General features: G+C 43.0%; 1 protein-coding gene across 1 annotated transcript in view; it reads right to left on the bottom strand.

Moving 5' to 3' along the window:
- Positions 1-220: 220 nt before the first annotated feature.
- The window catches only part of KIAA1257 (KIAA1257 ortholog), a 63,263-nt gene continuing 48,699 nt past the window's right edge, over positions 221-14,784 (bottom strand). The window contains exons 13-15 of the mRNA XM_023516957.1: positions 1,338-1,502; positions 600-817; positions 221-525 (exon numbers count right to left, since the gene is read on the bottom strand). Coding sequence (XP_023372725.1) covers positions 306-525; positions 600-817; positions 1,338-1,502 — 603 coding nt within the window. The 3' untranslated portion in view covers positions 221-305. The remainder of the gene's footprint in view (positions 526-599; positions 818-1,337; positions 1,503-14,784) is intronic.

Genomic DNA, 14,784 nt, shown 5'->3' with positions numbered 1-14,784 from the left:
TTCCAGCGATGCCCAGAGCCTCTGCCCCCAGCTGTGGGCCAGGCCTCCTGAGGTCAGTCATGGGTAATGGCACTGAACCTTAGGAGGCCTTTAGACTTATCTTTCAACTACGTGTTTCATAGCTAAAAACTTGGGCCCACAGCATAAAAGGGATTTGCCCAGGGACACAAGTATCATACACGGGACTAGAACCCTGATCTGTGTTCCAGCCCAGTGTATTTGAACTACTGTAGCAGACCCAGGCATGGTTTCCTAGCATGACCAGTTTGGCCGGATATCTAAAACAACACAAATACTGCACCACTTTACGCAGAGTGGCCAACAGGTGCTGTCTGCCTTGACATCAGGGGTGCAGCTGGGCATGGGGCTTTTCCATTACCTGTCACAGGCTCCCGTGGTGGTGGAGGGGGCAGTTCAAAGAAAGGTGGTGGCTTCTTGTACAGATCAAAGTCCAAGTGGCGCTGGCCCCAGCCCCACCTGTCTCGATCCAGCACAGGCTTCAGCATGTTGTTAAACTGCCTTTTCCTGCCACTCCTACATCGGGAGCAGATGAGTTGGAAGGGGAGAGGTCGCTGCGGACACCCTCCCAGTGCCCCCACTCCTTACGCACCTCAGTCTGGTCTTGGATGGGTGGCAGCCTGAGGTACTGGTGGTTGCTCTCAGTGCTGCTCTTAAGACCCGTCAGTTGGAATCCTCTGGCTGTGAGCCAGGCCTGGCGGGATTTCATCTGCGCTTTCTTCTCCTCTTCCTTCAAGTCCACGGGCTCCACCATGGCTGAGAGGTAATTCTGAGAATATGTGAATTTCTTGCTCCGTTCCTAGAAATGAATGAACAGGCGTCTGGATGGGAGGGCCAGCAGCAGTCTGGGATTTCCAAGAAGGAATCTGAAGCAGCTGGGGGCAGGATGATAGTTCCCGAACATGTCACGGAAATGGCACCTTCAAAAGAGCTGCGCTTGTGCACCAGCCCTGTCAGGATCTCCTTACTGTCCCTTCTGACAGGGGAAGCAGTTTGTGTGTGGGCCGCCTACACCAAGGCTTCTCCTGGGTGGCAGTTGCCTTCCTTAAGCAGAGTGTTGATGGAGGAAAGACCTGCAGTTGTTTGCATTCATGTGTATCTGAGCCTGCGCTGAGGATCTCACTACTGGGGGTAGAGGGTTCACATTTTGTGTGGGACAGAACCCTCCTCCCAGCACTTGAGCCCTTGTCTCCTCCCAGCTGATCAGTTTTCATCTATATACCTGAGATCCCCTGCTGACCTCTGGGCAGGTACAGCCAGAGAGGAAAAAGTTCCCTGGATCAGCCAACTGCCATTACACTGTCTAGGTTTCTACTCACCTTGGCCATCTCTCGATACAGCTCTTTCTTGGCAAGCTCTGTGGAATTCAGGGCCTGAGTACTATAGTTGTAAACAGGCTTATTGGCAGGGGCCGAAATTTTAATCACCTTCGTCACAGCCTTTGGAGGCTTCTTGCTGACCTGGTAGGCTTCCATGATATTTTTCTAAAGAAAGAGACAGCAATCATTACCCATACCTGGTCCTCCTCACCCCCAACTTCTAGCTCATCTGCAGTGAAACCATCTCTGGACATAGTTGTAATACAGGTATTGATGGATTCTTGAATACTGATGCTGGTTTTTTGTCGTAGAACCATGTGAAAAGAGCCATATAGTCCAACCTCTTACTATCCAAAAAGGAATTCAGAGGACCAGAAACTTAAGACATTGTAACTGGAACACAAATCACCTACCTACTATTTTTCCATCCACTTTGAAATAGGATTTATGGCTCACACATTCATAAGTGGGAGATGCTTCATGGTATGAACAGGAAATATTGAGATCTAAAGCAGAGCGGTGCCCGTAGCTCAGTGGGTAGGGCGCCAGCCACATAACACCGAGGCAGGCAGGTTCGAACCCTGCCCATGCCTGCTAAACAATAATGTCAACTGCAACAAAAAAATAGCCAGGTGTTGTTCTGGCGCCCGTAGTTCCAGCTACTCAGGAGACTGAGGCAAAAGAATCGCTTAAGGATGTCTTAAGGATTCTTAAGGGTTTTAAGAATCGCTTAAGGATTCTCCGGATGCCAAAAGTTTGAGGTTGTGGTGAGCTGTGAAGCCACAGCACTTTACCAAGGCGATAAAGTAAGATTCTCTCTCTCTCAAAAAATATCTAAAGCAGCAAAGACTGCCATCTGTGTCCAGGGCTAACCCTTAGTGGTGAGAAAAACGGGGGGCGGGGCGGGGGACATAGCCCTTTTTCTCCCTAGTGGGCTCAGTATGGGAATGGGGACTAGTCCCGGAGCATGCTGAGGCGAGCAGTAAGATGGTCTGTTGGCTTCCTGTGTGAATGAAATTAGAATGTAAAAGGAGATAAAGCAGAAGGCTGTGAGGAGAAGAGGCAGCACGCCCAAAAGGGACGGCGGGAAGTGCTGCCGCTCTGAGTTGTCAGGCACTGTGCACTGTAGCTTGCTTGCCATTTGCGTATTAACTTTCAGCAAAATGCCATCTTTTGCTTTAAAAACAACCAATTTGTAGCTCAAGATGATAATCTTAACCCATGACTTGACTGTAGAGTCTTTAAGGGATTTCTGGACAAGAGTGTAAAGTAATCAGGAGATTACTTTGTCATGGTCTTTGAAGGCTTCTTGCTGACCTGGAGAGAAGAGGCGTCCAAGTAACAAGACACCTGTGGCTCAGTGAGGAGGGCGCTGGTCCCATATACCAAGGGTGGCAGGTTCAAACCTGCCCCAGCCAAACTGCAACAACAACAAAAGGCAAAGGCAGATCTGGGATCATTGGATGAGGGACAAAGGTCAGGCCCTTGGGAACCTTTAAGAAGACTACATTAGACTTGCCACATACAGCTAGGATCCTGCCATGACCCACACGAAACTTCAATCAGAATTTTCCTAATTTTTCCCGTTTCTCTAGTTGTCTGTAGTGGAAGGTTAATCTGAATTGTTCAGTCTGCCATTCCTTTCTGCTCCTTCCAAATCCTAGGATTGGTGGATTACAACCCAGGAGAAAAAGTCTTCCTTCCCTGCTACTCCTTCCTTATAGTTTGAAGTCGAAATCCTGGCCAAAGTTACTTGGTGGAGGGAAAGCAAACAGTGGTCCATAGTTGGTCTGGGTGCCTGAGATTTTCTGCCAAAGGGCTGACACCGCAGAAGAATTTGAGTTCACAGCTAATGTAACCGGATGCCTGAGACACACTCTGTAGAAAAGGAAAGATCACAGACTAAGCAACTAAAGCCAAATTATTGGAAGAGATGGGCTAAGAATTTAAGGTAAATATAATAATCATTCTTAAAAGATAAGATATTGCTATTTAAGAAGCAGTAAAACTAAAAAAGTATTGGGCGTAAAAATAGTTTAAAGAACACGAGTGAATGAGGTGCCTAAGTGATAATGCTGTGGATTGAATTAATGAACTGAAAAATCAGCTCTAGATACGCTCCCAGAAAGTAGCCCCAGATAAAAACAGACAGCCTCGGTAAAGAGGGTCGAGACAGAAGTAGCAACATCCAAAAAAGTGAGAATAGGGACATTTGAAGACCAAATGAATGCCAGAATAGACAAGAAAAATTCCAAGCCTGGATACATTATTATTAGTGGGATTTAAAACAACAAAGAGGCTCGGCGCCTGTGGCTCAAGCAGCTAAGGTGCCCGCCACATACACAGAACTGGTGGATTTGAATCCAACTCCAGGCCTGCCAAACAACAATGACAGCTGCAACCAAAAAATAGCCGGGCATTGTGGCGGGCACCTGTGGTGCCCGCTGTTTGGGAGGGTAAGGCAAGAGCTCGCTTGAGCCCAGGAGTTGGAGGTTGCTGTGAGCTGTGATGCCACAGCACTCTACCCAGGGTGACAGCTTGAGGCTCTGTCTCAAAAAAAAACAAAAACACAAAGATAATTTCTTAAAACTTAGAGGGATAAAGAGCACCCTGTAAAGAGGAAGGTCTCACTTTGGGGTCATACCCCACACCAGCATCAAGATGAGGTTAACCCAGAATTTCCCATTTAGGCAAACTGCTTTTAATTGTGAGGGCATACACTTAGGTTTACAAGTCCTTAAGTTTTACACAAAACCCTCCCTTAAAAATGGAGGAAAACACAGGAGGACTCAGACTAAGTCACCAGGTAATGGCGCCCAGTATCTAAAAAGGATCAGAAAAAATAAGTTCATAACAGCATTGAAATGAAAATCTGGGTACTGTAAAAAGGATGGTGGCATGTGGGTAAGAGAAAAGAGGGCTATAATTTTGCTGTTTCTCTTCTAAAAGAAGTGTAATTATGCATAAAACAATTCAATGAGAAAATACTTAATGTTGAGGCCAAGAATGTCAAAGCAAGAAGATACAATTATTGTGGAATATGAGCACCTAGCAATATAGTCTCAAAATGCATTAAACAAGAACTTAGAGGCTTGCGAGCAAAAACAGATGTCTGACATTATTGGAGAGCAATCAAGGCAGCCAGGATTTGAGAGGCCAAGAATCTGGAGGGAAAGGAAATACACTAAGTCTGTTTTTCTCCCCAGTTTTCTCTCGGTGGTTTACTGACTACTGACACCTGGGCGAAGCAGATGATAAAGAGTGAAAGCAGCTAAGAGGTGCAAAGCTAAGCAGATACTTTAGAAAGTCTCACAGTACACAAAATTGGATTTCAAAGTGTGCCAGAGATGAAGGGCCCTCGTTCACTGGGCTGTCAGTTTGGAGTTCAGGTCTGTGCTTTAGGAGTAAGAGCAAGCCAGAAACAAGCCCTAACTTGGTTAACGGGCTTCTCTGTCCTCTTTTTGCCTATTGGATCCACTCTGGAGTAAGATGCCGAGAACGTCTACAGTTTGCCATGTACAGTGTTTACTGTTTAATAAAAATAAATGTGAGGAAACCAGACCAAATGATGAAAACCAAGAGAAAAGGCAGATGGTAGAGTCCAGGTAATCTAGGCAGTGGGATTATCAGACAAAAACATTATGCTTAATCATCAAGAAAATAAAAAGGTGGAGAATTTCACCAGACACCTGGAAACTATCGAGAAAGTGAATGGAAATCTTAGAATTGAAAAAGTCATTAAAGTTACAGTTGACCGAGTGAGTTTAATTGCAGCTTGGACACACAGAGGATACGACTAATGAATCACAAGGCAAATTGGTTGAAAATATCCAGATGTGAATGACAGAAAGAACAAAAGCCTGGAAAATAAGTGTGAGTTATGTAAGGAATACAAATACAGCTTATGGTGACACTAACATCACAGCGTCCCAGGAGGAGAGGAAGGTAAGATAAATCTGAGGAGAAATACTGTCCCAGAACTTTTAAAACTTAACAAAAAAATAAGCCACAGATTCAACACATGCTACAAACCCCCAGCAGGGTAAATAGAAAAATACAACTTAGGAACATGCTGGTAAAACTGCTGGAAATCAAAGAAAAGGAAAAACACTAAAGAGAGAAAGCCACATTATCTTCAAAAAAGCAGGACGGACTGACAGCCAAACAACAGAAACAGTGACAACAGAGTGACATCTTCAAAGGGTCAGAAAACAACAGCCAAGTTAGAATTCTAAACCTAGGGAAATATCCAAAACTAATGAGAGAAAAATGAGTTGGCGCTCCTTAAACATTGTCCACAAAGTATAACACTAAAACATTTAGAAGGTAAGTCACGGACTGGGAAAAGATGCACAATGTATCTGACAACTCCTTTGAATGATAGTTTAATACTAATAATTAGTAAACAAAACTAAAACTGAGTTTATTTTAAATGGAGAAAAGGTATACATTTGAACAGGCACTTCACAAAAGGAGATGTCCAAATGGCCAATAATGTGTGAAAAGGTGCTCAGGGTTACTAGGGAAAGGCACGTTCACGCCAGAATTTAACGCCAGTACTCGTCATCAGAGCAGCTAACGTTATAAAGATTGACAAGTCCAGGTGTTGGCAAGGTCACAAAGCGAATGGAACTCTCTCCCATTTGTTGCTGGAGTGTAGAATAGTACAGCCACTTTAGAAGTGTGGCAGAGCTAAGCACGCCTGCCCTGTGATCCCTGTAGTCTAGGCGTCTGCCCAGACAGAGCGAGTAATAGCTCCCACACAGAGGAGCTGTACAAAAATATGGATGGTAGCTTGATTCTTAATCCCCCCCCCCAAAAAAAAACACCTGGAAGCAATTCAAGTATAAAATTCAAGAATAAATCAATAGAATAAACTAATATACAGGATGGAAGACAGCTCACCAATATATATGCAATAACATGGATAAATCTCTCTAAAACACTGGGACATGTACTAACACTAGAGGTAAATCTTTTGAACAACACGTGGAACAAAAGAAGCCAGACCCATTAGTACGTACTGTGTTCCATTATTCGTGTTTCAAGAACAAGCAAAACTATTATGTGATGATAGAATTCAGCGTAATGGTTACCTGGAAAGGGCATGATACCTTTTGGGGTGATGAAATGCACGTCCTGATTTGAACAGTGGTTTCACAGGTATAGTCATAGATAAAAATGAACAAAGCTGGACAAAGATTGGTGCGTTTCCTCTCCCCCCCTTTTTTTTGAGACAGAGTCTCACTGTGTCACTCTCAGTAGAGTGCTATGGCATCACAGCTCACAGCAACCTCAAACTCAAAGTGAATTCTCTTGCCTCAGCCTCCCAAGTAGCCGGGACTGGTGTCTGCCACAACACCCAGCTATTTTTTGTTGTAGTTGTCGTTGTTTAGCAGGCCTGAGCTGGGTCTGAACCCTCCAGCCCCAGGTGTATGTGGCCGTCACCCTCACCCCTGAGCTCTGGGCACTGAGCCCATTTTACCATGTTTGATGTTGACATCTAAAGTGTATCACCAGACACTTTAAAAAGAGTGGCCTATTGTAGTTATGAAAGGGTCAAATCAGCACAATGAAACACTCCTACATTTGTGTGTCTTGAAAACATAGCTGCAACATATATAAAGCAAAAACACATGTAAGAAGGGGAAGAAACCTATAATTTAGGGATTTTTATAGATTTCTAGTAACTAAGAGACAGATTGCAAAAGTAAAAGGATATATGGCCAGGCGCCGGTGCTCACACTTACAATCCCAGCACTCTGGGAGGCCAGGATGGGTGGATCACTTGAGCTCAGCAGTTTGAGACCAGCCTGAGCAAGATCAAGACCCCATCTCTACTAAAAATAGAAAAACTAGCCAAGTGTTATGGCACCCATAGTCCCAGCTACTCAGGAGGCTGAGGCAGGAGAATCACTTGAGCCCAGGAGTTTGAGTTGCTATGACCTATGATGCTATGCCACCCAGAGAGAGTGAAACTGTCTGGGGGGAAAAAAAATTCAAAGGCAGGTGAATTGAAACAAAATGTTCATGAATATGTACGTCTGGATTTACAGGGAAAAGTGAGTGAAAGATGAGACATGACTGTTGGGATAGTGTTTGCTTCTGGGTAGAGGTTAAGGGATGGGAAGGGGCACACAGAAAACTAAAAGGTGTGGATAAAGTTCAATTTCTTAAGCTGGATAGTGGGAATAATTGGTTTATTTTTAACAGCACACATGCATTTATGTGTATTCATTAAAAACATTAACAAGGGCAGCACCTGTGCCTCAAGGAGTAGGGTGCCCACCCCATATGCCAGAGGTGGCGGGTTTGAACCCAGCCCTGGTCAAAAACTGCAAAAAAAAAAAAATTAACAAAACTAATTCATGAAAATAGCTGAAACAGGAAATCATGAGAATTTCTGGAAAATAATGTAACTGGTGCAACTTGAAATTATAAATTCTTAACATAATGGTCGCTGGAAGCTCAAACCAGCAAACTGGAAGATAGAACAGGACGTGATGGAGAAGATGAAGAAAACGTGGGGGGGGGTCCCTGTAAGTTCAGTGAGTATCTGTAACAGACTTGCTCCAGAATGGGGCTGAGGGAGGCAGAAAGAGAGAAAAAACTGAACTAAAAAAGTCCCCACCTGGACACCAAGAATTAAGAGAAAGTTCTAAAAGGTCTGTTGGGAAACATAGTTTAGTTAAACGAGAAAAGAATCAGATGAACATCAGGCTTACCTGCAACTCTGAACTATAGAAAGCAGTGGAGTTGAGGACGGGGGATGAGATCCTCATCTATAATCCTAGGAACCACTTAGTTGCTATTCAAGTGCAGGGTCAGAAAGAAGACTTGGACCTGCCAGCACCCTGGACATGCGTTACCTGCAGATGCTTTCAGAAAGGAAAATAAAGCAAAGGATGAAGTGAAATGAGCTCAAGAAGTTAGTAGCACATGTAGAAATGAGTGGAATTTGTAGTTGGGTAGGAGAAAAGTAGGACTTCTAGAATGGGAAGGCACTCAGATCTCTCAAAATGCAAGTCTCCCAAAAGCAACCACTGGAAATTGACCAAAGGCATACAACAAACTGAGAAGCGTTTATTCATAAAACTGTGCCAAATCTCGGGTAAGAATCGTAGGAGCCTGTCATTCCTGCCACCCTGGCTCACGCAGAGCAGTGTTCAGGGCAAGTCATGACCAGTGCAGCTGCACTGCTCAGGGAGTGCAGGCTCACCTGATGGCAAATGGTGCTTGAAAAATTCCCATGGACATTATGAGTAACAGCAATTTCAGCTGCAAGGAAGGAAGGTCAGGGGCTGAGTGAGCCTGAGGCCTCAGTATGAGATGGGCAAGTAGCAGACCAGCAGATCAACGAGAAATTGAGCAGGGACTACAGGTGTTAGACAGCCTTGGAGGGCCTTCACCAGCTCTTCACACATCCCTTGCTGAAAGAGAGGCATTTCACAACAACCTCAGAGGTGTGAGAGGGTGCAGTGGGAAGTACAATCTAGAGCAGGCTGAATGCTCCTTCCTACACACGGATCCACTGGTGAACACAGGGAGCCTCACTAGATCAAGGCTTTGAGCACACCTCACCAATTACTATCCAATCACTAAAGGATGCAGACACGGGGTGACCCCGAAGAAGCCAGGCTTAAAAACAATTTTAAAAAGCCCCACAGGCTGGGGCTCAGTGGCCACACACTACGGAGGCACAGATTCCACAATGTAGTCCTGGTAGGTCATTAAACACCACTCCCCGAGGGAAAGAGTCAACATCCAAACTTGCTGCAATGTAGTATTTTTAACTTAATTTTCCCCCAACTTTAATGAGGTAAAATTGACCCCAAAAAGTGTATATTTAAGATATGCAATACTGGCTCAGCGTCTGTGGCTCAGCGGCTAGGGCCCCAGCCGCATACACCAGAGCTGGCAGGTTCCAACCTAGCCTGGGCCTGCCAAACAATGACAACTACAACCAAAAAAAATAGCGAGGCATGGTGGCAGGCACCTGTAGTCCCAGCTACTTGGGAGGCTGAGACAAGAGAATCACTTAAGCCCAAGAGTTTGATGTTACTGTGAACTGTGACGCCAGGGCACTCTACCCAGGGCCACATAGTGATACTCTGTCTCAAAAAAAAAAAAAAAAAAAGCATACAATATGATTTGATCTATGCAAACCTTGTGAAATAACTGCCACAATCAATTTAATTAATATCCATTACCTAACATAGTCACCACTCATATTTCAAATGCCAAGATTCCCTCTTTTTTTTAGAGACAGAGTCTCACTTTCTCACCCTGGGTAGAGTGCCCTGACCTCACAGCTCACAATAACCTCAAACTCTGGGTTGCAAGTGATTCTTTTGCCTCAGCCTCCCAAGTAGCTGGGACTATAGGTGCCCACCACTACACCTGGCTATTTTTAGAGATGGGCTCTCGCTCTTGCTCAGGCTGGTCTCAAACTCCTGAGCTCAAGCCATCTACCTGCCTTGGCCTCCCGGCGTGCTGGGATTACAGGTGTGAGCCACATGCCCAGCTTCTGCTTTTTTTTTTTTTTCCAATGGCTGAATATTCAAGAGAGAGAATGTGAATGAGAATATCACATTCTGAGGACTATCACATTTTCTGAGGAATCTCCACAGTTTTCCCTGATAGCTGTACTGATTTACATCACCACCAACATGGGCAAGTTCACTTGTGAACTCACTGGTGAATTCTGCCAAATACCACAAGAATTAACACCAACTCTTCACAAATTTTCAGGAAATTTTAGAAGAGAAGGGAGTATTTCCCAGCTGATTCTGGAGGGCCAGTATTGCTCTGATATCAAAGTCAGACAAAGATGTCACAAGAAACTTACCAAGTCTTAGCAAGCCAGATCCAACGACATGTGGAAAGGACGATACAGAAGGAAGTGGGGTTTATCCTAGGAATGTAAGGTCGGTTTAACATCCAAACCCGAAGCAATGCCACACACTATATTAATAACAAACAAAGACCACATGATCACAGCACACGCAGAAAAAAGCATTTAATGAAAAGCTAACTGCTTCCCAATGATAACAATTCTCCACAAACTAAAACTGCAAGGGAACTTCCTCAGCCTGATAAAGGGCATTTCTCAAAAATCTGCATTTAATATCCAACTTGATGGTAAAAGACTGAATACAGTCTCCCCAAGGTCAGAAACAAGGCGAGCACGTCTGCTCTGACCTTCTTACCCGACGTTGTTCTTCATACTGCAATGCAGAGGAAGGGAGAGGGGAGGAAAGGAAGGAAGGGCCGTGGACTGTTTGTATCTAAAGCCCCTACCCTCTATAGGTGGAGTTGAGTAAGGGAGTAATTAAGGTTAAATAAGGTCATAAGAGCAGGGCCCTAATCTGATGGGATCAATGTCCTCAGAAGAAGAGACCCCGGAAGGGACAAAGCTACCCGCCATGCATGCCCAACGAGATCGCGTACACAGCGAGGTGGTGGCCGCCTCCACGCCAGGAGAAAAAGCCTCAGAATGAAACCTTCCTCGCCGGAACCTGGACCTTGGACTTTTCCAGCCTCCAGAACGATGAGAATAGTTTTCTGTAAGCCACTCAGCCTGTGATGTTTTGTTATGGCAGCTGAAGCAGAAGGAAGGAAAGAGAGGAAGGGAAATGGAAATGAAGACGCAAAACTGGAAATGAAGGGAAAATTGGAAATCATATTGGAAATGATGAAGTAAAATCATGTGTATCCGCAGGTGACGGGATCTAATGTTTAAAGGTTGTAGGATACGAGATCAATGTACAAAAAGCAATTCATTATACTTGGGCAAAAAATAATACAATCAATAAAGTAATTCCATACAGAATAGCATAATCTCACAAAAGTACAAGAACCCCTGAAATGGCTGAAGAACATTAAAGCCCCAAATAACAGCAGAGACATTTCATATTCACAATTGGTAGCCCCAAGTTAAGATGGCAGTTCTTCCCAAACTGATCTGTAGATTCAGTACAATCCCTGTGAAATTTTTCATAGGAATTTTATAGGTCCTAAAATTTATGTGGAAATGCAAAGGACCCGGAATTGTCAAAATAATTTTGAAAAAGAACAAAGTTGAAGGACATGTACAACCCAAATAACTATAACAGGACAGTTACCGAGACAATGTGTGCTGGCGTAAGGATAAGACATATAAGTTAGTGAACGTGATTTAGAACCCAGAAATAAACTCTTGGATTTATGATTAATTATTCTCCACAAAGGTGCCAAGTCAATTCGATGGGGGAACAGCTAGTCTTTTCAAGAAATGGTGGTAGGCCACCTGGATATCCATAGGCAGAAATATTAACTTAGACCCCTGTACACGCACGCAAAACAGTCAAAACGGTTCATAGATCTAAGGGCAAAAGCCAAACCATCTAGGAGAAGGCATATGAGAAACTCTTTGTGACCTTACGTTAGGCAGGGTCCTTAGCTATCACACCAGAAGCATGATGGGTTTTTAGAAACCTGATAAATTACAATTTATCAAAACTAAAAATTGAAAAATCTTTTCTTATACCATTAAGAAAATAAAACGACAAGCCACGGATATGGAAAAAATATTTGTGAATCATATTTCTGATTGCTTATATCCAGAATACATATATAATTCAATAAGAAAACCAATTTAAAAATGAATAAAAGATACAAATAGATTATACCAAAGAAGATAAATGAATTCCTTACAAGCACACTAAAAAATATCTGACACTGTCAGTCATTATATTAATAAAAAAACATAAGGAGGTACCATTACATACTAGAATAAATACCAAAAAGTCCCATGATAAGAAGTTTTTGTATGGATGGAAGAAACTAGAACTCTCATGGGTGGATGTAAAATTGTGCAACTACATCATAAAAACTACTTTCCTTAATATATCTTTTTTTTTTTTTTGAGAAAGAGTCTCACTATGTCACTCTGGGTAAAGGGTTGTGGTGTCACAGCTCACAACCACCTCAAACTCTTGGGCTTAAGCGAGCCTCTTGCCTCAGCCTCCCAAGTAGCTGGGACTATAGGCACCCTCCACAACACCCAGCTATTTTTGGTTGCAGTTGTCATTGTTGCTTAGCTGGCCTGGGCTGGGTTCGAACCCACCAGCCTTTGTGCATGTGGCCAGCACTGTAACCACTGTGCTATGGGCACTGAGCCTTAAAATATTTCTTAAGTGGTAAATGTAAACTTACCTATCTGACCCAGTAATTCCACTCCTAGGTTTCTACTCAGGACATGTGGAAAATTATTTACACTTAATGATTTGTATGTAAATGTTTGTAGAAGCAATAAATAGCACCAAACCAGAAATAATGTAAGTTCTACCAAGTAAATGAATTAATAACTAAAATGTGGTACATTCATTCACTGGAATACTATTCAGCAATAAAAAAGGAACAAACTGCTGGTACATTCAGGAACATGGAAATATCTCAGGCACATTATGCTCCATAAAAGAAACCAGACACAAAAGTTTATATAATTATATGATTCCACTTAGCTGAATTATCCAGGCCAGGTGCAGTGGCTCACGCCGATAATTCTAGTACTCTGGAACTCTAGTACTCTAGTACCCTCCAAGACAGGAGGATCACTGGAGCTAAGGAGTTTGAGACCAGTCTAAGTAAAGGCCATCTCTACTAAAAATAGAAAAATTAGCAGGGTTTATGGCAGGTGCCTGTATTCCCACCCAGGAGGCTAAGGTGGGAGGATCGCTTAAGCCCAGGAGATTGAGTTTGCAGTGAGCTGTGATGACACCACTGCATTCTAGTCTGGGCGACAGCAAGACTCTGTCTCAATAAAAGAGAAAAAAAGAAAAAAAAGAAAGACTAAAGAAACATCCAGGAAGGCAAATCTACAGGAACAGAAAACAGATCGGTGGTAATCTGAGGCTGGGAATGGGAGCAGGGATTAACTGTAAATAAACATGAGAATACTTTATGTGTGGCTCAAAATGCTCTAAAATAGGCCAGGCATGGTGGCTCACACCTGCAATTCTAGCACTCTGGGAGGCCCAGGTGGGTGGATTGCCCTGAGATCCGGAGTTCGAGACCAGCCTGAGGCAACGTGAGAGCTTACCCCCCCCCCAATAAAAAAAAAAAGCTAGGCGTTGTGGTGGGTGCCTGTAGTCCCAGCTACTTGGGAGGCTGAGGCAAGGGAATCACTTGAAACCAAGAGTTGGAGGTTGTTGTGAGCTATGATGCCACAGCTCTCTACTTTTAAAGTGAGACTGTCTCCATAAAGAAATTAATTAATTAAATTTAATTTAAATTTTAAAATGCTCTATAATGATTGTGATGATGGTGTCACAGCTCCATAAATTTACTAAAAATTACTGATTTATATGCACTTACAAACGGGTGGATTTTATGGTATGTAAATTATATCTCAATAAAAATATAAAAAGTAAGAAAAATTATGATTTGGTTTCAATTATTTTTTATAGTATACATAAGGAATTTGAAGCCATTTTAAAGAAGCAATTCTTAAGATAATAGAAACAATTTTTTTAAAGCTGGAATAATATTTCCAAGTGACTTTTAACAAATTATAGGCTACTGAGTAAATTGCATTACCATAGTATAAAATTCCCTACAACCATATTTTTGTAAAATCTTTAAGAATGCTTGTTAAGTGGATTAGCAAAATATTAACTCATAAATGAATATATATATTCTTGTACATATGTGCATTGAGAAAATAGGATAAGGAATAAGGAAGGCTGCTAATACCTCAATATTGCTTAACTTTGTAATAGGAATTAGCAACCAGGCAAATAACAACCAAACATACACCACATACAACACCTTAAAGAATATGGCCAAGGATGTATACAGAGGAAAGTTCATAGCTGTAACTACATGTATTATTATTATTATTTTCTGAGACAGAGCCTTAAGCTGTTGCCCTGGGCAGATTGCCGTGGCATCACATAGCTCACAGCAACCTCTAGCTCCTGGGCTTAGTCCTCCCAAGTAGCTGGGACTACAGCCGCCTGCCACAACACCCAGCTGTTTTTTTGTTGCAGTTTGGCCGGGGTCGGGTTTGAACCTGCCACCCTCGGTATATGGAGCCAGCGCCCTACCCACTGCACCACAGGCGCCACCCAGAATAGTGTAAGTTTTAAAGTATGATAAAAATAAAGCTGAAATTAATTAGAAAAAGCAGAATTGATAAACAAATACAAGAATTTGTTCTTTTGAAAAAACAAAAAACATGAACACTAGTAGATAAAACATATTGTCCTTTGTTTTTTTTGTTGTTGTTCTTGTTTTTTGCTTTTTTTTGGAAGACAGAGCCTCAAGCTGTCTCCCTGGGTAGAGTAACGTGGCGTCACAGCTCATAGCAACCTCCAGCTCCTGGGCTCAAGCAAGTCTTCTGCCTCTGCCTCCCAAGTAGCTGGGACTATAGGCGCCAGCCACAAGGCCCGGCTTTTTTTTGGTT

Source organism: Otolemur garnettii, unplaced genomic scaffold (genome assembly GCF_000181295.1).
Source record: "Otolemur garnettii isolate 467f Iridium unplaced genomic scaffold, OtoGar3 scaffold00101, whole genome shotgun sequence".
NCBI lineage: Eukaryota > Metazoa > Chordata > Mammalia > Primates > Galagidae > Otolemur > Otolemur garnettii.
This window is presented reverse-complemented; position numbering and strand designations above follow the sequence as displayed.